The sequence below is a fragment of the Neofelis nebulosa genome, chromosome 3 (genome assembly GCF_028018385.1).
Source record: "Neofelis nebulosa isolate mNeoNeb1 chromosome 3, mNeoNeb1.pri, whole genome shotgun sequence".
NCBI lineage: Eukaryota > Metazoa > Chordata > Mammalia > Carnivora > Felidae > Neofelis > Neofelis nebulosa.
Window position 1 is genome coordinate 8,030,971 of NC_080784.1, and position 21,270 is coordinate 8,052,240.

Sequence of the window (21,270 nt, forward strand, 5' to 3'; positions counted from 1 at the left end):
ATTATTTCACCAATGTTTTATAGTTTTCAGCATATAAATGTTTCACCTCCTTGCTTAGGTTTATCACTAAGTATTTTATTCTTCTTGATTCTATCGTAAATGAGAAGGTAGCAATATGAATTCAAGGCCTCTTCAATTTCCTAAAACTTGTTGTGTGACCTAACATGGGACCGATCCTGGATGATGTTTGATGAGCACTCAAGAAGAATGTGTATTCTGCTGTTGGGTGGAATGTTCTAGATAAGTCTGTTAGGCCCATTTGTTCTATAGTGTTGTTCAAGTCCTCTATTTGTTACTAACCTTCTGTCTGGTTGTTCTATCCAGTATAGAAAGTAGAATACTGAATTCTCCTACCATGATTGTGATGCTATCTAGTTCCTCTTCACAACTGTCAATATTTGCCTTATATATTTGGGTGCTTGGATGTTGTGTACATATATATTCCTGGTGAACTGACATAGTAATCATTATAAAATGTCCTTATTTGTCTTTTTCCTTTCTTTCTTTCTTTCTTTCTTTCTTTCTTTCTTTCTTTCTTTCTTTCTTTCTCTCTTTCTTTCTCTTTCTTTTCTTCTTCCTTCTTTCCTTCCTTCCTCCCTCCCTCCCTGCCTCCCTCTCCTCCCTCCCTCCCTTCCTCCCTTCCTTCTTTCTTTCCTTCCTTCCTTCCTTCCTTCCTTCCTTCCTTCCTTCCTTCCTTCCTTCCTTCCTTCCTTCTTAGAGAGAGGGAGCAAGAGAGCAGGGAGGGGCAGATGGAGACAGAGACAGAATCTATGCTCAGATCCCATGACGGTGAGATCATGACCTGAGCTGAAATCAAAAGTCGGATGCTTAACTGACTGAGCCAACCAGGTGCGCCTTTCTTGTCTCAAAATTTTGATAGGTTTTGAAGTTTATTTTGATTGATGTAAGAATGGCCATTCCTCCTTTATTTTCGTTATCACTTACATGGAATATCTTTTTTCATGCTTTACGTTTAGCCTGTGTCTGTAAATCTAGAGCAATTCTCTTTCAGATCACATATATTTGGATCTTGCTTATTATCCATTTAGTCACTTGATGTCTTTGGACCAAGGAATTTAATCTATTTATCTTTAAAGCTATTATTGACAGTGAATGACTTACTATTGCCATTTTAAATTGTTTTCTATCTGTTGTGTAACTTTTTGTCTTTCTTTTCCTCTTTTCTATTTCATTGATTTTTTGTAGTGACATGTTGTGATTCCTTTCTTCATTTCTTTTGTATACTTTTTATGGATATTTTCTTTGAGGTTACCATGTTTCTTACATAAAATATTTTATAGTTAACAATCTATTTTAAGCTAATAACAACATAACTTCTATCACAAATAAATAACCTAAATTTACTTTTCTTCCCTCCATACTTTATGTTTATTGACGTCATGAGTGAAACCTTTTAATATTATGTATCCATTAACACACTTTTATAGTTTACAGTTTTTTTTATACCTTTGTCTTTTAACTTCTATGCCAGAATTAAAAGTGATTTACATTGGGCACCTAGGTAGCTCAGTCCATTAAGCATCCAACTTTGGCTCAGGTCATGATCTAGCGGTTCATGAGTTTGAGCCCGAGTCAGGCTCTGTGTTGACAGCTCTGAGCCTGGAGCCTGCTTTGGATTCTGTGTCTCCCTCTTTCTCTCTCTCTGCCCCTCCCTGGCTTGCACTCACTCTCTCTCTCTCTCTCAAAAATAAGTAACAAAAAAAATTTTTAAAGTGATTTACATGCCAGCATTACGGTATTCCAGTATTCTGTATTTGTCTATACATTTACCTTTACCAAGTGACCTTTATACTTTTGTAGGTTTTTTTGGTTGCCTTTTAACCAAATTATTTCAATTTGGAGGGCTCCCTTTAGCATTTCTTGTAAGGTAAGGCCAAGGGTGAGAACACTCTCAGCTTTTGTTTATCTGGGAAATTTTGAAATTTCTCCTTCCTTTTTGAAGGATAATTTTGGCAGACACAGTATTCTTGGCTGGCAGTTTCCTTCTTTCAGTAATTCGAATATATCACTCCACTCTGCGAGGTGAGAGAGCCTCCCACCTCCAGACCCTTAACTCACCCACAATTTCAAGTCTGTTTTGCACATAAAATGATAGTCTCAGGTTCCAGGGATGAGATTCTGGATATCTTTGGGGGCCTTTATGTAGCCTGCCGCAAGCTATGTACCTGATCGACATTTCTAGACACTCAAATATTCTTACATGAAGTTTTCTTCAAACAATCTGAAGAAGGACATTTGCTAGAAGGACATTCATTTCAAAATGTTAAATTATCCAAACATTTAAATTTTGATATACCTGACATCATCTGACTGGTCTGAATCCCTCTTTCCCTCAAAAGTACTTGCAGTGTATGAACTTAACAAAGAACTTGAAATATGATATTAGAAAAATTAAATGAGTTTTCTGTCAATGATATGTCAACAAAATGCGTTAATTACCCCTCTAATCATGAAGTCACTGATTGTGTCCACAGTAGGATGAAATGACAGAGACTATAAGAAAACTCTATTTCACTACTCTCGCTTTCCAAAGCAAAATCTATATTATCCTACTTCTTAAAGAATTCCTGAAAGTACTTAACCTCCTTTCTAAATGCAAACTTCAAAATTTGATAATGTTTCTAGAAACAACTGTCCTATGGATTTAAAAGCAACATATGTTCTTTGTAGAGAAGAATAAAATTAAAACCAGAAAATCAGATTATTCACTTCTTATTGTCCCAAGTTTTTTCCCCATAGGAACTACAATTAATTCCAAAAGTTATGATGATTATATACTCCCTTACAAGCTTCATTTTTGGTCAATATACTCTGAAAATATTATCTGATTTATCTAATATTTTTTAAAGATTATGGCCCATTCTATCATTTGAAGGTATCATGATATATTTTACCAATGCTCTACTTTTGGTGAATGGCAGGAAGAATAACAGCCCCCCAAAGATGTTTGTACCTAATCTCCAGAACCTGCAAATAGGTTACCTTGGTCAATGAGACTCGGCAAATGCGGTTAAATTAATGATTTGAGATTTGGAAGTGATCCTGCGTTAGGTGGCTGGGCCCAATATAATCGCAGGGGTACCAATAAGTGAAAGGATGATGCAGAACAGTCAGAGTCAGATTCAGAGAGAGATCTGAGAATGCGATAGTGCTGGCTTCGAAGAGGGAAGGGGGTCAGGAGCCAAGGAATGCAGGTGGCCTCTGGAAGCTGGAAGAAGTAAAAATACAGATTCTCCCCTAGAGCCTCCAGATGGAGCACAATCCTGCCAATACCTTGATTTCAGCCCATTTCAATAAACCCAGTAAGACCAATTCCGACTTCCCAGAACTGGGAAGAAACAAAAAATAACCTCAAAACAATAAATATGTGCTTTTTTAATTCACTAAGTTTGCTGTAATTTGTTAGAGCAGCAATAGGAAGCTAAGGCATCACTATTACAAATAGCATGATAATAACGATCATTTTAGATAAATCTTTGTAAAGGATGTATTGTCAACATGGTATCCAGAAGGTCTGAAGCAAACTAAAAATGCATTGGTAACAAGTAAAACGACTTATTCTGTTTCCCAATACCAGGTATTATTATTTAATTTTTCTGATAATTTGACAGTAAAAACAATGGTATCATTTAAATTAATTTTCTTAGTTCAGTAGTGTGGATGAACATATATTTACACGCTATTAACCATTTGTATTCTTCGATGAAATACGTTTTCATATTTTGCTAGAATATGTATCCTTTTGTTGTTGAATTAATTCTGCCTTTATTAAAATTAGGACCTCTCCTCATGTAAGTGGTAAAAATTTTTCTCAGTTTTGTGTATCTTTTACTTTTTTAAAGTACTTCAATGAGTAGAATTTAATATATATGATATAAAATCCATATATATTTTCTTTTGTGATCTCTTCTATTTCTTAGATACTTTTCTATTTCTTAGATACTTTTTGCCCCATAATAGATGAAATCTTAATCTATTTTTCTTCTGACTGTTACAAAATAGTTTATTTTTAAATTTTAACTTTCAGTTCATCTGGAAGTTTTTTGGTAAAAATGTGACTAGGGACATAATTTTATATATACATATAACTACTTACATACACTTAATTCTTTTTTTCCCCCCTCTCTTTTCTGGCCCATTTGATATATTTTTTATGCCTGCCAATACTCTTATAGTATTAATTATTGTAGCTCCTCCATTCCCTCTGTTTCTTAACCTGAAATCAATTCAAGTACTAACTATCCATTCTTGGATTCCTATCTGTGCAGTCTGATACGGAAGGCACTTTGCTCACATACCTTTCCCATGTCAGTGTCCGGGGAAAATAAATTTATCTTGTTCTACACTGGATCCCTAAGGATTAGCACAGCGATTAGCAAATAGTATGACCCACTATTTTTGGCTGAATGAGTGAATTCATTTTAAAACCAATCAGACAAAAGATTAGCTTGAAAAATGATATTTGCATATTTGAAAACAAAAGCATAGAAATAAAATAAATGCAATAAGTTTTAAATATATGTACATATTTAAATATATGTAAATATATTTCCATACTTGCTATATAACCCAATTTGCAAAACAGGCAGAAACACTCAGCTGTTCTGGAATAAAAGACTAAGGTTTAGCAAGTGAGTTACAGGTTGTAAGCATGTCAGAACTGGAAGTTCATTACCAGCTTTGTCTGAATACTTCATTGACAGGCAAATCAGTGCATTCCAAGGCAGACCAAGTACTCTTTAGAAAACTCTTGACTTTTGAAAAGTTCTTTATACTGAGTCAAAAAACTATTTCCTTATAAATTGAAATTCATTGACCTAAATCTCTCTCTGAACCACAAAGCAAGTTTTCCTCTACCAGATTACTATTCAATTTGTATTTGAATGAAATAATCATATTCTTTTTTTTTTTTTTTTTTAATTTTTTTTTTCAACATTTTTTAATTTATTTTTGGGACAGAGAGAGACAGAGCATGAACGGGGGAGGGGCAGAGAGAGAGGGAGACACAGAATCGGAAACAGGCTCCGGGTTCCGAGCCATCAGCCCAGAGCCTGACGCGGGGCTCGAACTCACGGACCGCGAGATCGTGACCTGGCTGAAGTCGGACGCTTAACCGACTGCGCCACCCAGGCGCCCCGAAATAATCATATTCTTATCTGTAAATATTTTTTTCTAAAGTTGCTGTTTCCCTGGATGTTAAAAAAGAGAACAGGGGCGCCTGGGTGGCTCAGTTGGCTGGGCGTCCAACTTCACTCAGGTCATGATCTTGCAGTACATGGGTTTGAGCCCTGCGTCAGGCTCTGTGCTGACAGCTCAGAGCCTGGAGCCTGCTTCGGATTCTGTGTCTCTCTCTCTGCCCCTCACCCGCTCACACTCTGTCTGTCTCTGTCTCTCAAACATAAATAAACATTTAAAAAATTAAAAAAAAAAAGAGAGAGAGAGAACAGAAATTAGATCTTTGAATTCTAATCGAGTCTGAAGCCTACTCTGGTGCTTACCTTGGTTGGAATATCTACTCTAGTCAAATAGTCCACCACTAGGGGGTATTGCGTGAAGGGACAGACTTTAGGAAGTGTGACAGTGGCCATCATCATGATCGTAACAGCAGCAGTGTCAGCAGTATGTTCATAAACAGGTGTGTAGCCTTAATAGGTGCTAGTCCTGTTAGAATTGCTTTAAATATCAACTCATTTTATCCACATACCAACCTTAGGAAGTTGGCAGCGTTAGTTAAGTTCCTTTCACTGATGAGGGACTGAGGCAGACAGGTTAAACTTGTCCAAGGTAAGAGAACTAGAAAGGGGCAGGGGCGCCTGGATGGCTCAGCTGGTTAAGCATCTGACTCTTGGAACTAACTCCTGGTTTTGGTTCAGATCGTGATCTCACAGTTCATGGGATTGAGCCCCACATACGTCTCCTCACTGATGGTATGGTGCCTATTTGGGTGTCTCTCTCTCTCTGTCTCTGTCTCTCTCTTACCCTCTCTCTATGCCCCTTCCCTGCTCCTGTTCTCTCTCTCTCTCCGTCTCTCCAAATAAATAAACTGAAAAAAAAAAAAAAAAACCCCAACGATATAAAGGGGCAGATACCACATGAAACTAACCCAGTGAGTTTGACCCCAGAACCCGGGCTCTTATATCCACCACACTCTGTTGTCTCTCCATCTAACATCTTCATGGTTTGTATACTGGGTTTCATCGTTGATGTTTTATATTAATGAAGTGGGTTTTTTCTTTTTCTTTTTCTGACACTTATTTGAGGACTACTAGTCTGGCTGAAATACTGCCTAAGGAGATCCTCTCTGGTCACTGTACCAGAAGTAAGGAATTCAGTATGGTTTTTCTAACATAAGTTCTAGATGAGACTGAAATTATTTTTGAATCTCCAATTCAATAATCAATATCTCCAACTCAACAATCTCCTATCAGTACTAATTTGTCTGGTCTTCAAAACGCTTGTAAGAAGAAGACTCCAGCAATTTGGTTTGACTGTCAATCCCCCAGGTCAGACGGGTACACTGCTGTGATTTCTGTCAGCCTAAGAAACCTGGTTTTGTCTTGCCATGAGTTCCTACTTTCTTTTCCCTTCTCATTCCCATCCATTAAGTGACTGAAAACTGTTTTCTACATCATTTAGTTCCAAGATAGAAACATGTGAACTATAAGCAGACTTAAAGATTTACATACATAGGAAGTTGAGAGCAAATCCAATATATCTATTTTATCTGAGCTTACTGTCTGCTTTTGTTTTAGGCAAACAAATATTCTTTTTTTTTTTTTTTTTTTTTGAGAGAGAGAGAGAGAGAGTGCACGAGTGGAGGACAGAGGCAGAAGGAGAGAGGCAGGGAGAAAAAGTGGAGGCTTGGCGGGGCGGGGGGGGGGGGGAAGAGACAGAGAGAGAGAGAGAGAGAGAGAGAGAGAGAGAGAGAGAGAGAATGAATATCTTAAGCAGGCTCCACACTCGGCCCAGAGCTTGACACACGGGGCTCAATCCCACAGCCCTGGGATCATGACCTGAGCTGAAATCAAAAGTTGGATACTTGGGGCGCCTGGGTGGCGCAGTCGGTTAAGCGTCCGACTTCAGCCAGGTCACGATCTCGCGGTCCGTGAGTTCGAGCCCCGCGTCAGGCTCTGGGCTGATGGCTCGGAGCCCGGAGCCTGTTTCCGATTCTGTGTCTCCCTCTCTCTGCCCCTCCCCCGTTCATGCTCTGTCTCTCTCTGTCCCAAAAATAAATAAAAAACATTGAAAAAAAAATTTTTAAAAGTTGGATGCTTAACCAACTGAGCCACCGAGGTGCCCCAAGATTAATTTTTATGTGTGCATTAAAATCAAAGAATTCATTATCTAGTAACCTCAGTTTTTGACACCTTAGCTTCAAGTCACAATAATAAAACTTCGAACACAAAACACATTCACTTTGGAAATCAATGGTACCAGATCCTAGACCCTCTCCATAATTTATCAAAACCCAAATATAATCCCTGTCATTTAATAAGTTACAAGAGGGTGTATTTGTGAATAAGACTGTCTCTAGCTCAGTCCTCCAGAGAGTTACTGAAAAAGCCAAATCACTTAGCAGAATTAGTGGTTTGGATATTTGAGATCTAATTTTCTAATCAGTTTCCACGTTGCACTGTCCTCTATGAATCTGTCCTGCAGAAGTGAAATGCTTACCCCACTTTCTTGCTCACTCACCAAATGAAACTGATGGAACACAGAACACCTTACCAAGTGGCTCTCAGGTGAGGAAGTCTGAATCACGGATCAGAAAATGATCTCTTGGCCATACAGCAGAAAGTGGTGGAGTGGTGGACCAGTTCCCCATGTTGAGGGGCCTTAAATGGCTATGCCAAACCAAAAAAAAGTTATAGTCAGAGGATAAGACTATCTATCCCCTAAGGGAAGCAGTGGGCTAGGCCACACACTCATCGTCACAACACTTTGGAGCCAACAAATAACCATGGACTTAGTAAGGATGAAAAGTTCCTCAGAAACCAAGTTGAGGAGGTGGGACAGCGCGATACTTAAAAACAGATCAACAGGTCACCAAATCTTTGAGCAATTCCCTCTCCTCTCTCTCTCTCTGGGGGTCTCCCCTTCCAAATGGAGTAGGACAAAATGATTTGATGGGTGACATCAGCTGAGGATTGAGGAGCCGCATGTCAATCGCCTTCCCCTGTTGAAGGCTGACGCTACTGGGAATTTCGAGTCCCAAACGCAGACTGTGTGACCGCGGAGATTACTCCTTTATTGGTTTTTAATATTTATAAACTTGTTTATTATTTACATGCAAACTTATTTATGAGAAGTCAGTTTTGCACGCCACACAGATGATTAGTGAAATGCAATACAACGGTCATCTTTCAGAGCTCCTGACCTACATGTCTCTTTCTGTAGACTTGGAGATACTGACCATATTGAGGTGTGTGTGTGTGTGTGTGTGTGTGTGTGTGTGTGTGTGTGTTTAAGAGAAAGAAGACAGTGAAGAGACAGAGACAGAGAAGCTAAGAGAAAGAATGGAGTAATCCTCATATCCCGAGGACCATAGGAGAAAAAGTGGAGGCTTGGGCAATTGGTTTTATCTTTGAGTTCACACATCCAGTAAACAGGCTTCTTTTCCTTTATAAGTAAATGAGATAGGAGTGCCTAATTTGGCTGAACCAAGCATGTGAAGTAGGGGGAAAAAATAGACTCTCTGTAAATGACTAAAGTTGGCCAACAAGGGTTTTCTTCACATTCTCTTCCAAACTTACCTTAGCTTATTTCCAAGCAAACTATGCTGCCCACTAAACACATCTCTCATCCACCTCTATTCTGGATTTTCTTATTTTACATCCTCTGTTTCTCCCTCACTTTATCTATTCCTCTGATATCCCTGTAAGGCAGCATCCCATAGGGTAATCCCTACTGGCTCTAAACCTGCATGTAAATCTTTAAACGTATCAGTTGGCAGTAATGGCACCTAAGAAGTTTATGAGGCATATCTTCCCTCTGTTTTCCCAAGCTGTTTGCAGAGAGGGAGAGAGTCGGAATTCGTTTGGTAGCTTCAGAAGGCCTTGTATAAAGAATTTTAGTTATTTGAAATATAAAAATAGAGATAAGGTGAGTACTTGCCTCTATTCCAATCAAAATGGCGTCCTTCCCATTCCAAAAATGCATTATTCATTTCAGTTAATTTCCAATGAAACAGAGCAAAGGTAAAAGTACCAAATTAAGCAGACGATCTCTGCTTTCTCTTCTGAACTCCCACATATACTCTTCCTTCAGAGCAAGAGAAGTCTGTGATATATGAAAGTCTGCTGTCTAAATGTCAAATAGATGTCTTGACAAATGGTTCCTGATGTCCGCAATCGCCTCCTGTCACTTATTAGGCTCATGATTTCTTACAAACTTCTATTCTGTATCTAAGGTTAGCAATTTGGATGTAGCCTAAATATAGAGAATCTGTAGATTTTAAGGACATCTGTGGTAGCTTAAAATAATGCACAGTGAAAACATATTTTGTCCAGTGTAGGCTGAGATAAAACTAAAAAGAAAATGTCAGTTTTATCACATGAAAATATATCCTTGCCATCATCTTCTTAAGGATCTCTGCAGGCTATCCTGCAATAATCCAAAGCATTTTCAGATAATTCAATCATATTCCAAATGATGAATACACTTTCAAGGGTCAATTCATGCTATGTAGCTAATGTAATGGAAATTGATAAACTGTCTACTAAGGGCTTAAAGAGTTTAGTTTTAATGGATCATTACTATTTTTCAAAACTAATTTGTAAAATGAAATTACATTGGTAAACATGAGGAAAGTGATATAAAGTCCTTTGTCATTTTTAGTTTATGATTTTTAAAATTTGCTATGAATTCATTTCTATAAGTCAGTGACACTGAGCTCTAAATTGATACTTAAGAGTTAGGGAAATTAACTCCTTTCTCCTCTTAACAACTATATTGGGGGGAGGTACTCAGTCTCACACACCTGCTTTGTCATATTTCTTATTTTATGGCCAATCTTTCCCAAATTTTAAGTGACATTATATTTGAGAGAAGCATAAATATTTCCAATAAATACTCCTTTTCCTAAAAATTTTGCTATACACTATGTCCAAGGGTACATGCTTTCCACTTTGCAAAGTAGGAAATTCTTTCTCTATAACTTGGTGGAAATGTGTGCCGTTTTTCATCTTTTCATTTATACAGAAATCAGCAATTTTAATTAATAAAATAACAAATATAATGTACAGCCAATATTTTATTCAAGATATTCTGTCTGTAGCTGATAGATTATAAAAATTTTTAGCAATAGGATATATTTTCTGATATTGGAGTTGGAGAAAAGTTGTCTTCTACCTAGAAAGTTGTCCAGGTTGACTGAGCGTTGTCTTAGATTAGGGTCTTAGAATGAATTATACCAGGCCAGTAGGAACTGGCTCTGGGTAAATAAGAAATGTCATTAACCTTTTGATGGAATTTTATTTTTTTTTAATATTTTTTTTAATTTTTTTAACGTTTATTTATTTTTGAGACGGACAGAGACAGAGCATGAACGGGGGAGGGTCAGAGAGAAGGAGACACAGAATCTGAAACAGGCTCCAGGCTCTGAGCTGTCAGCACAGAGCCCGACGCGGGGCTCGAACTCATGGACCGTGAGATCATGACCTGAGCCGAAGTCAGCCGCTTAACCGACTGAGCCACCCAGGCGCCCCAATGGAATTTTAAGAGTAAAAAGCAAAGTCACTGTCACCAGCTGTATTAATTACTAAGATCTGTAACTCTAAACCCATCTTACTCCAGAAAAAGTATATATAAATTAAGCGGATTTGAATTTACTCTGAATGACAAAATAAAGCAACATGAAAAATATTCTAATTGCACAGTATCAAGAAACATGAAATCCATGCAAGAAGTTGTAGGGGAACAGATGCTGTGCTGGCTAGTGCAATAGAAAGTCTACTATCAGCTGGTATTACAAAATACAGTGTAAAAACAAGTTATTTTCTTTTTGTGGGCATTGTATCACTCAATAAATGAGCTGACTTGGGAATTTATTTGGAACTAAATTCAATCCTCAACACTTGTTCTCTGTGATATTCAGCAACAAGGGACTGCAACTTAAACAGCAAACTCTTTTACTTCTAGACCATGTGTGAGTTACTTTTTAAAAAATATTAAAATTCAGTGATCCCAGGATTCTGCATTTTATGAGTCAAACGTACGTCTTAAGTATAACTCACGGTTATAGCAAAAAGGTGCTCAATATTTTGTATGATTTGTCATTAACCGAAGTTAATAAGAACCACTCCCAAAGATTAATTAGGAAGTCCACATCACTTCTGTGAGGCAGGAAAGAAAGACAGTATTACACCCAGAGCTGAATGGGTGTGTTTAGAAGGTGAGAGAACCCGCAGAATTCTGCTAACTGCCTAGAATTAGCAGCAGTGTCTACGTTCACACCTGGCTCTGTTCTTTATCCTCTGTTCTCTTCTATTAGAACAGCTTCTGCTCAAATGAGAAGAGCCAAAGAAAGGCAAGCATTCCACTTAATGGTGACTGAATTTTGGATAAAACTTGACAGTCAAATTGAAACACAAATCAAGCCCAGATTCAGTTGGCTTCCAACCTTCTGCTATGTGTCCTGTATTCATGGTAAAGGTCAAAGGTATCTCATCTCAGGTGTATAACCCAAGGGTATTTATTTCTTCACCTATAACTTTGCCTCACTGGACTTTAGACCCCTGTTTATTCAACACGCAGCAATGTGAACATACACTGTCAACGTAAGAGGCGATAGGAGGGTGACTCACATGGTAAAGACGTCAAGTGTGTCTCCAGCAGTTCTTGCCATCTCAAAGTAGGTTTGCAGGATGTTGACAGTTCCAGAGAGCGCTTCATGACCACAGCCACAGAAGAGGGCAACCCCAGCGTAGAGCAGGATGGTGGCAATCAGAGAGGCATAGGGAATGCCTCCCAGGCATTTAATACAGCACTCAAAACACCCTGCAGAAGACCGACGGGAAAATGTTAGAAATTTATATTTTTTTCTTCATCTAATTAAAAAAAAAGTCAGCATTATGGGAATGTATATTTGCATTTAAAGATGACATCGGGTCAACACGCACATCCAGTCCTAGGCTGCCCTGGGGGCTATAAAAATCAGGTTTCTTAATTATATGCCCATCCTCCACAATTAAGAGAATATTTACTTCCATTGTTCTATCCCCCAGACCAACAGATGCCCTTCCTTCCCAACTCAGACTTCCCACAATCTTCACAACGTGCATACATAACATTCTACCTTCACTTTATTGCTGTCAGTTTCACATGCTTGAGTTTTTATTTCAATGACATTTACTCTAAGGAACTCCCTGTAGCTGTGTTTTTAAAATAGTGAGTCAAAACCTATTCAATGTGAACCCAATTTAGTGAACTTCAACCAGAAATTTTGAGAAGTTTGAGAGAATAGACTAGAGACTATCTGAGAACATTGCATGTAGCAAGGCAAATTATATTAGAATCTTTTGAGTTAAGAGAGTAGTGTACGTTAGCTTTGTAGTGACTCAAATGCAGAACCCAGTTCTTGGCTGTGGTGCATGACTGAAAGCAATGAGAAAGATACGGGCACAGGAGATAAGAGAGACGAGGACGGGTAAAATCTTGACTCTATCACTTTATGTTTTTCAGTAGGTTTATTCTTTTCATTTCATCATTTGTAAAAGGGTGACAGAATTTCCCTCAAATCATTCTTGTGAGCATTAAGTAGGTAATCACACTACTGGGTATTTACTCAAAGGATATGAAAACACTAATTCAAGAAGATATCTATGCACCCCTGTGTTTATGGCGGTATTTATTTACAACAGCCAAATTACAGAAGCAGCCCAAGTGTCCATCGACAGATGAACGGTTAAAGAAGACGTGGTGTGGATATGTATATACGTGTGTGTGTGTGTGTGTGTGTGTGTGTGTGTGTGTAATGAAATATTATTCAGCCATAAAAAAGAATGAAATCTTGCCATTTGCAATGACATGGATGGAGCCAGAGTGTATTACGCTAAGCAATATAAGACAATCAGAGAAAGACACATACCGTGTCTTGATTTCATTCATATGTGGAATGTAAGAAATAAAACAAATGGGCGCACCCAGCTGGCTCAGTGAGGAAAGCGTATGACTCTTGATCTCAGGGTGATGAATTTTAGCCCCACATTGGGTGTAGAGTTTACTTAAAAATAAAATCTTAGAAACAGAAGCAAACGAACAAAGGGAAAAAAGGAGACACACCAAAAAACAGACTCTTTACTATAGAGAACAGATGGTTACCAGAGGGGAGGTGGGTGGGGGGATGGGTAAAGTAGGTGATGGGGATTAAACAGTACACTTAACTTGTGAGCACTGAGTAACGCACAGAGTTGTTCAAGCACCCCATTGTACACCCGAAACTAATATAACATTGTAGGTTAAATACATTGGAATTACAATGAAATACAATTTAGAAGTGAGCTAATAAAAAAATAAAATAAAAGTGCGTCAATACATAAAATAGTGCATGAAAAACAGTAGCTACTCAATAAATATCATATCTACCATTGCTAGACACACCTTTAACTATATTGAGATGAACTATGATTGTGTTGTAATGTGGTTTTCAAAAACACGTTGACTACCCAGGTAATCACTTCTGTTTTTTAAAGTTTTGTCATGTTAGCCTTTTGAAAGATAACTTTTTGTTTAAGACATCAGGCTGTTAGTATCAAAAATAACTGTGAGAATTTGCTAGGTATCTTCTAAGAGATTAACTAGAATGCGTACGTGTGTATGTTTTGCAATAAGACATATTGATGAGGTACTTTGCACCAGTTGCTGGTGAGAAAGGAAACACAAAGGGCTGCCAGGCCCAGAGCAACTCCTATGATGATCTCAGTTTCCCCTCCATCTACCTGTGCCCCTCCCTCCCCCTACCCCCATTCCAGAGATTTCCTCCTATTCTTCTCCTTTTGGAAATTCTTGATCCAATCTCCTTTTGTAATGCCGAAGGCTCTGAAAAACTCTCCATATAACTGACTCTTCCTTTCTGCAGAAGCAAATAAAAAATGAGATTGGAAAATGGACTGTTATTTATTGTACTTAAGTCATAGGAAGATCTGCGTGCACCTTATCTAGAATGTATATGTGTTTATAGTAACATATGATTCATGCAATAATTGTAAGCTTCCTGTGTGAAGTAACTCTACATTTAGAGAGTGGTCTAGACGGCTAATTTGAACACTGATCATTGGAACTGGCCTTCTTGAGAGAATTATGGCTCACCTCTTCTGCCCCAGAGGCAAATAAAAAGAAATCAGAACACCTCTGCACTTTCAAAGCAATTGTTATTTACAGAAAATCATTTCCTAAATCTTATTCCCTCGACACACACACACACACACACACACACACACGTGCGTGCGCACACACAGAATGTGGGGAAGTAGAAAACGGTAGAACAGATTGACACTTCATACGATGGGAAGCGATTTCACTAGCAGATGGATGAGACCAGAGTGTGTAGCCCCTGAATGTCACTGAACACAGTCTTGAGTGGAGATTAACAGGAGAGCAGAAAAATCTTTGAACTACTCTCTGTCTCTCCATGTTGTAAAATTTTCACCTTACTGATTATGTAAAGATAAAGGAAAACAAGAAACAAAATCAGTACCAACTCAAAGAGGAGTTACCCCTTATCTTGGGAAGCGCCCCAAACACTCCCATGATTTCAAACCCCATTGTGATTTCTCTCTACTACTGTTCTTGAAGAATTTGATATAGGTATGCGGGCCTTCCTCTGCAGTCAGAGCTGTCAAAATCAGATTAATGTAATGTAGTCAACAAAACCCTTCGGAATAGAAGTCTAAAGAGACAGAAAGAGTCCGAACATCAAATTCACAGATAGGAATTATCTTTGCTGGGTCCTCCTAAAGCTTTTAACAAAGCAAAAATAAAATCAGAATGAGGTCCAGGGACAAATGAAGAGGTAAGCCTATAGACGGTCACTAAAATGCCACTGACGACTTTTGATTAATTTTGTTTATCTGAATTCTAATTCAGAGTCAGTTTCTACTTCTTTTACATTTTCTCAGTTGTGGTTTAGCAGTTACCAGTTACCTAGACTGTATAAGTTCAGGAGGTGGGGGGGGGGGGTTGTTAGTGTCACGGTCTATAGGATTAATTACATACAGCTTTAACTGAGCGGTGCCTTCTAAATTTCGACAAACATGAGAAAAATTTCAATACTGCGTTAAACCCAAATTGACGACCCTGAGTTCAACGGCATTTCTGAATGAGTTTAAGGTCTCCAAATCGAACGGATTTTTTTTTTCCTCCCTGTTGAAATGCGGCCATTTAAATCCCTCAGAATTCCATCATCCCTACTGACAAATCCAGGTTTCTCTAAACCTCCCTCACTGCCACGTTAGGCTCGCCTCCTTCAATTTAAGTCCCAATCCTCTGCAAGAGTTTTACTCAAAATAAGAAACAGTAAGAATCTTATCATGCACATTTTGCACTTGGGATGGTCTAGATCCTAACTGCCCCCGCCCTGCCACGGGGCCCGAGTTGCCTGTTGGATTTAAAAGAAGACTCTCCGAACTCCCGTCGGGGGAAGCAGAGCATCACTTCAGCCTTCTCTCCAGCTGCCAGAATCCCACAGAGCTGCTGGCAGGAGAGCATGTCTCCACCCACAGTGAGAAGGAGCCTTGGCAGAGCAGCAGAATCACCATGGCAACCGTGCTCTGGGGCCCAGGACGTGCTCCCAACAATCATCCTTTAAGGCTGAGGCTTCTGCTGCCTCCCATCACCACGTTTTCACTGCCCCTCAAACGAGAAATCACTCCATTTAGTGATGATCGGTGAGAGCGTCATACGCGGAGGGCCGGCACGGGAGAAAAATAACATTTCTTGAGAAAATCTCTATAAAGACAATAAAGATGAAATTTGCACAGCAAACGCTTTCAGTACAAGCTGTGAGAACAGGGCCACCGACTCTCAAACAGAGCTGATGGTTCTAATGCTGAACGTGGAATTTACACGCCGTCCGGTAGATACTACCAGTACACGCACAGAAGCACTTCTCACACCTACCCGGTTGCTGGCTGTATTTTCTCAAATTAACACTACGCCTTTAATCTCATATGAAAAAATACATTGAAGGAATGACTGGACTTCCTTTTCAATACTCGGAAACATTAGCATCTGTCCAATATCTAGTGGGGTTATACACGGACTTGCCCTGATATAAAAATTCAAAGAAGACAGAAGCTCCGGACATAGTCCACATTTTTTTTTAGAAGGATGAGATCTACGAGTACTTTACTTCCATTTAAACACTGTGAAATAAACACAAGCCTTTGCCACTGCTCTTTCCACAAAGTGCACCGAGATAAGTCAAGGGGAAAGAACGTAAGCCAACAAGACAAAGAGCCTGGAAGAAAGGCGTCTGGGGAAGGGAGGCCAGCACAGTGGTGGATTCCGGAAAAGAGGTTAACAAATGATATGGGCAATTATTCATCGATAAATATTTCCTAATGAGTTGATGTGTTCTCTACTGAGCTGTGATGTCACCTTGGTCACTACCACGTACCCAGAGAGGCCTGGGTTTGTTTGGGGGCTGTCTGTTGTGCTCCATCAGTGTCCTGGTCTGTCCCTGGGCCAATATCACACTGCCTTACAATATGTCTTGCTTTGTGGTGGAGAAAATTCCCCCAACTTGTTCATCTTCCTCATGCGGATCATGCTGTTAATGGCCCTCCCACCTTACCACGTAAATTTCAGAAACAGTTTGTCTGTTTCCACAATTTAACTAATTGGAATTCTGATTTGGTATCTATACACTGATTTTGTATCTAGAAATTTCACAAACTTCTTGTGATGATCTTCTGAATTATTTTGATTCTGTGAATTACTTTGAGTTTGTTGATGATCATACCATCTGTGAAAATTCTGAGCTTGCTTTCTTTTCATGATTTGTACCTTCTACTTATCTTCCCGTTGGCTTATTCCGTCAGGTACAATGCAAGGAGACAAGGAGAAACAATGAAAAAAAAGGGCACCTTTTCTTGTTCCTGATAATAAAGAAAACACTTGCCAGGTTTTAGCATCGAGTGTGATGTTTGCTGTTGGTTTACTGGTTAAGGAGGTCTCCTTAATTTTGAATTCCATAACATGCGTTTCCCCCATCTGTTGAAATAATTTTGTTGTTTCTCTTTATCTGCCATTTCAATAAGTTTTTCTAATTTAAACCAGCATTCCTGAGAAAAATCCAACTGAGTCATACTGTATTTTTCATACGTTGCTGAATTTGTCATGCTAACATTTTGTTCAATACTTTTGCATTTATCAGTTCACTCCACAAATAGTTCCTGGGTCCTCACCAGGTGCCAGGCAGCATGCTAACTGCCAGAGCTGTGCAAGTAAGGAAGTAAACAAGGGCCCTGCTCTCTTTCTAGAGGTGGGAGACAGACAACCAGCAAGATGCAGAAGTAACACACGAGAGGTGGTGGAAAGTGCAGACAGAAAAACCCAAACAGGGAAGGGAAGTAGGGAACAGTGGAATAATGATCTCAGTTTTTTTCAGGAAAGGAATAACCAAGGTGACATTTTTAAAAAGACACAAAGGAGGGAAAAGAGCAGTCCCAGAGGGTCGGTGGGAGAAGAGGGTTTCAAACAGGAAAAGGAAATGCTAATGTCCTGAGGTAGGTGTGTGACTAGAGTCTCTAAGGAAAATTTAGGAAGCCATTGATGGTAAAATAGGTTGAAGCTGAAACAAAGGAATATAAAATGAGGCTAAAAACGTAATGGGTGAGGGTGGGGACATCTATGTTCATGAATGTGACTGACATCTAATTGTTGCTTTCTTGTTTTGGAATCAAGTTTATACTAGTCTTGTACAGTGACCTCCTTCTGTCCCTTGGGGCTGTGGGGTTGTTTGTGTCAGGTTTAGCTGAACAACAAATATTTGGTAGAACCAGCTAGTAAAACCATTCAGGCCACTTGTGTACTTTGGGGGAAGAATTTTAACTACTAATCTAATTTGCTAATATTTATAGAACTAATCAAGATTTCTATTTTTTTAAGTCTGTTTACTAAATTCAATTTTTATATATTTGTACATTTAATATAAGATTTAAAATTTATGATGAAGTTGTACGTAATTTTGTTTTACAGTATTTTTTAAAAATTTCTAATGTTTATTTATGAGAGAGAGAGAGAGCACAAGCAGCAGAGAGGCAGAGAGAAAGGGAGACAAAGAATCCGAAGCAGGCTCCAGGCTCTGAGCTGTCAGCACAGAGCCCAACACAGGGCTCAAACTCATGAACTGGGAGATCGTGACCTGAGTCGAAGTCAGGCGCTTAACCAACTGAGCCACACAGGCACCCATTTTCTAGTATTTTTAACTTATTTATCATCTGTTCATGTTTCCTTTTGTTTTCTCAGATGATTTCAATATCCTTCCTTTCTTCATTTCTCTACCCCTCTACTTTTCCATCACTCCTCTGTCTGCCCACCTTTGTCTCTTTTCCTTTTTCTCTCTTTCTCTATTTTTTTAAATTTTTAAAAATGTTTGATTTATTTTTGAGAGAGACAGAGACAGAGACAGAGACAGAGCTCGAGAAGGGACAGGCAGAGACAGAGGGAGACACAGAATCTGAAGCGGGTTCCAGGCTCTGAGCTGTCAGCATAGAACCCGATGCAGGGCTCAAACACACGAACCATCAGATCATGACCTGAGCCGAAGTCAGACGCTTAACCAACTGAGCCACCCAGGCGCCCCTCTCTATTTTTTAAGTGAATTAATTTATTTTGAGAGGGGAAGGGCAGAGAGACAGAGGGAAAGAAAGAATCCCAAGCAGGCTCCATGCTGTCAGCTCCGAGCCCTACTTGGGGCTCAATCTCTCAAACTGTGAGATCACGACCTGAGCTGAAATCAAGTCACACCTCAAATGACTGAGCTACCCAGTTGCCCTTCTTTCTCTGTTCTTAAAGTCCACCAGTCAGGATAGCCTATGTTTTATGTTCCATGTTTGCTACATTAAAAAATAAAGATAAAAAAAAAACAGTTTTAATGATTTAAAATATCACATTTTATCTTTCATTCAGGTTATAATATTTCTATCCCAGTTTAGTGCTGGGGTTCTCCGCCTACTATAGCTTGAGTTCAGAAACTCAGGCTGAAAAAAAGGAGACATCGTCTTGAACCCTGCCAGTCATACCCTCAGAATAAAAAACATCAGGAAAGTCTCACTTTGACAATTAAATATTCTGAGCTACAGGTGAGAGATGCCACTTCTACTCGAGTCCAAAGGCCAGAAAGAACCATCATGCCTCCCTCTCAGTCACAAAGAGCAATTCTATGTTTCCACAAGACACAGTGCCCTAAATACTTAGCAAATAGTACTAATAACTATCATAATAAAATTCTAATGTTTCTTAATATTACTAGGCTTTTTACATAACCCATTTTGCATGAGTATTTCATGTTTCATTAATTTCTGTTTTTAACTTATTTCTTTGATTTTACTTTATTGGGGTATATTTTGCTGTACATTTCATAATGTCTTGAGGCGGTTGCTGACCTCATTAGTTTTTAGTCTTTCTTCTTTTCTAATAAAAAGCTAAGGATATAAAGTCCCTTCTAATTGTGAATTTCACAAGTTCTAATATGTGATCTTTTCATCATTGTTCAGTTGTAAGAATTTCCTAAAGCCTACTGTGATTTTTGACCAAAATGTATTTAAATATTTGTTTTCTTTGATTTTTTTTTGTTTTAATTCCCAAATATGTGATATTTTTCTGTGTTTTGGGTTATTATGTGTTTGTATCTTAACTGCATCATTGTTAGAAAACATGAGCTACAGAATAGCAATCTTTTGGAATTTATGGTGACTTCCTTTAAATTCAATCTTAAACTTGGGTTTTTCAGTCTCAGGTAGCAGAAATTAAGGTCACAAACTCAGAGGAGAGGGGGCTTGTGGGATCAAATTTTGAGGGGACTTCCCCTCCCAACCCAGCCAAGGTAAAAGGAAGGTAATTTTCTTTTCTGTCATACACAGAATTTTTGTCATGATTGCTGTTAGGTTTATTTTTTGTTTTTCTTTTCTTTTCATGGCTTAGCCCTCCACCAGTGCCTTTTAGAGTCCTGGTTTTTACACTACGTATTCCAAGCTGACTCCATGCCTGGGGTGGAACTCAGGCTCAGAAGACCAATGCATACATATATATGAGTAAATATATTTTAATTACATCTATATTTTACACATGTGTATATTAAATACATATACATATTAATTCCATAATTTCAACTGTTTTACAACAGCAAAGTTTTTCATGTCATGTAGTCTATCATACTGCTGGGAGTTCACTCTTATACAGGGACAACAAAAGATCAATAGGTTTTGGAGGAATATCTCCAACTTGAAAGAAGGAAACCAAAATAAACACAAAAGAACTCAGAGAAATGAGAGACACAGCAGGCAGTTGATGAGGATTTAAAAACGGTACACTCACACACACACACACACACATACACACTCCTACATTCCCCTAGGATATAAGTAAATACATTGTATTCTTGAAATAAGAGTAGATGCTAACAATAGGCAACTGCAAAAAAAAAAAAAAGTCAGAAGCTCTTACTAAATAAAGCAGAAGTTTACATTTTAATGAAAGGGCTAAAAGACAAAGGAGAGGAAACATATGACACGGTAGAACAAGAAGACACAGATGGAAACTAAAGAGAAAAGATAACCAACCTAGGACATCAGATAAGGAGGTCCGAGATCCACATTCAAATATGAGGTCCACCATGAAAAGCAGAGAAAATGAAGATTAGCAAATTAGCAGACACTCAAAAACAGTTTCTAAAATTGAAGAATGTGAGTCTCCAGATTGATAGGGCTCTCCTTCCTGGGAGGATTCCCTTCGTGGCATCCTTTTATCCCCACAACTACTACTGCCCCAGAGCCGTGCCAATACCAAAGCACAGAGAGGCTGGGGTTGTGCTGTGTGGCCAAAAAAGCACTTCTAGTTACAACTACTGGGGCCATGGCCAATAAGGGTCTTAGACAAAGGCATCAACACACAAGGGAAATGTGAAGTTATCACTCGGGTAAAGTTAAAGCAAACGACTTTTCAGAGGACTGTTTCTGAAAATGAGTAACAATTCAATATAGCCTTAAGATCCTTAAGTGTCTGTGGAGATGTTAGTGGCACGGAGCC

General features: G+C 38.7%; 1 protein-coding gene across 4 annotated transcripts in view; it reads right to left on the bottom strand.

The window, feature by feature from the left end:
- GPM6A (glycoprotein M6A) overlaps nt 1-21,270 on the bottom strand; it is a 358,838-nt gene that overhangs the window by 33,637 nt on the left and 303,931 nt on the right. For all 4 annotated transcript variants that reach the window (XM_058719904.1, XM_058719902.1, XM_058719903.1 and 1 more), the window contains one exon: nt 11,826-12,018. In XM_058719904.1, coding sequence (XP_058575887.1) covers nt 11,826-12,018 — 193 coding nt within the window. The remainder of the gene's footprint in view (nt 1-11,825; nt 12,019-21,270) is intronic.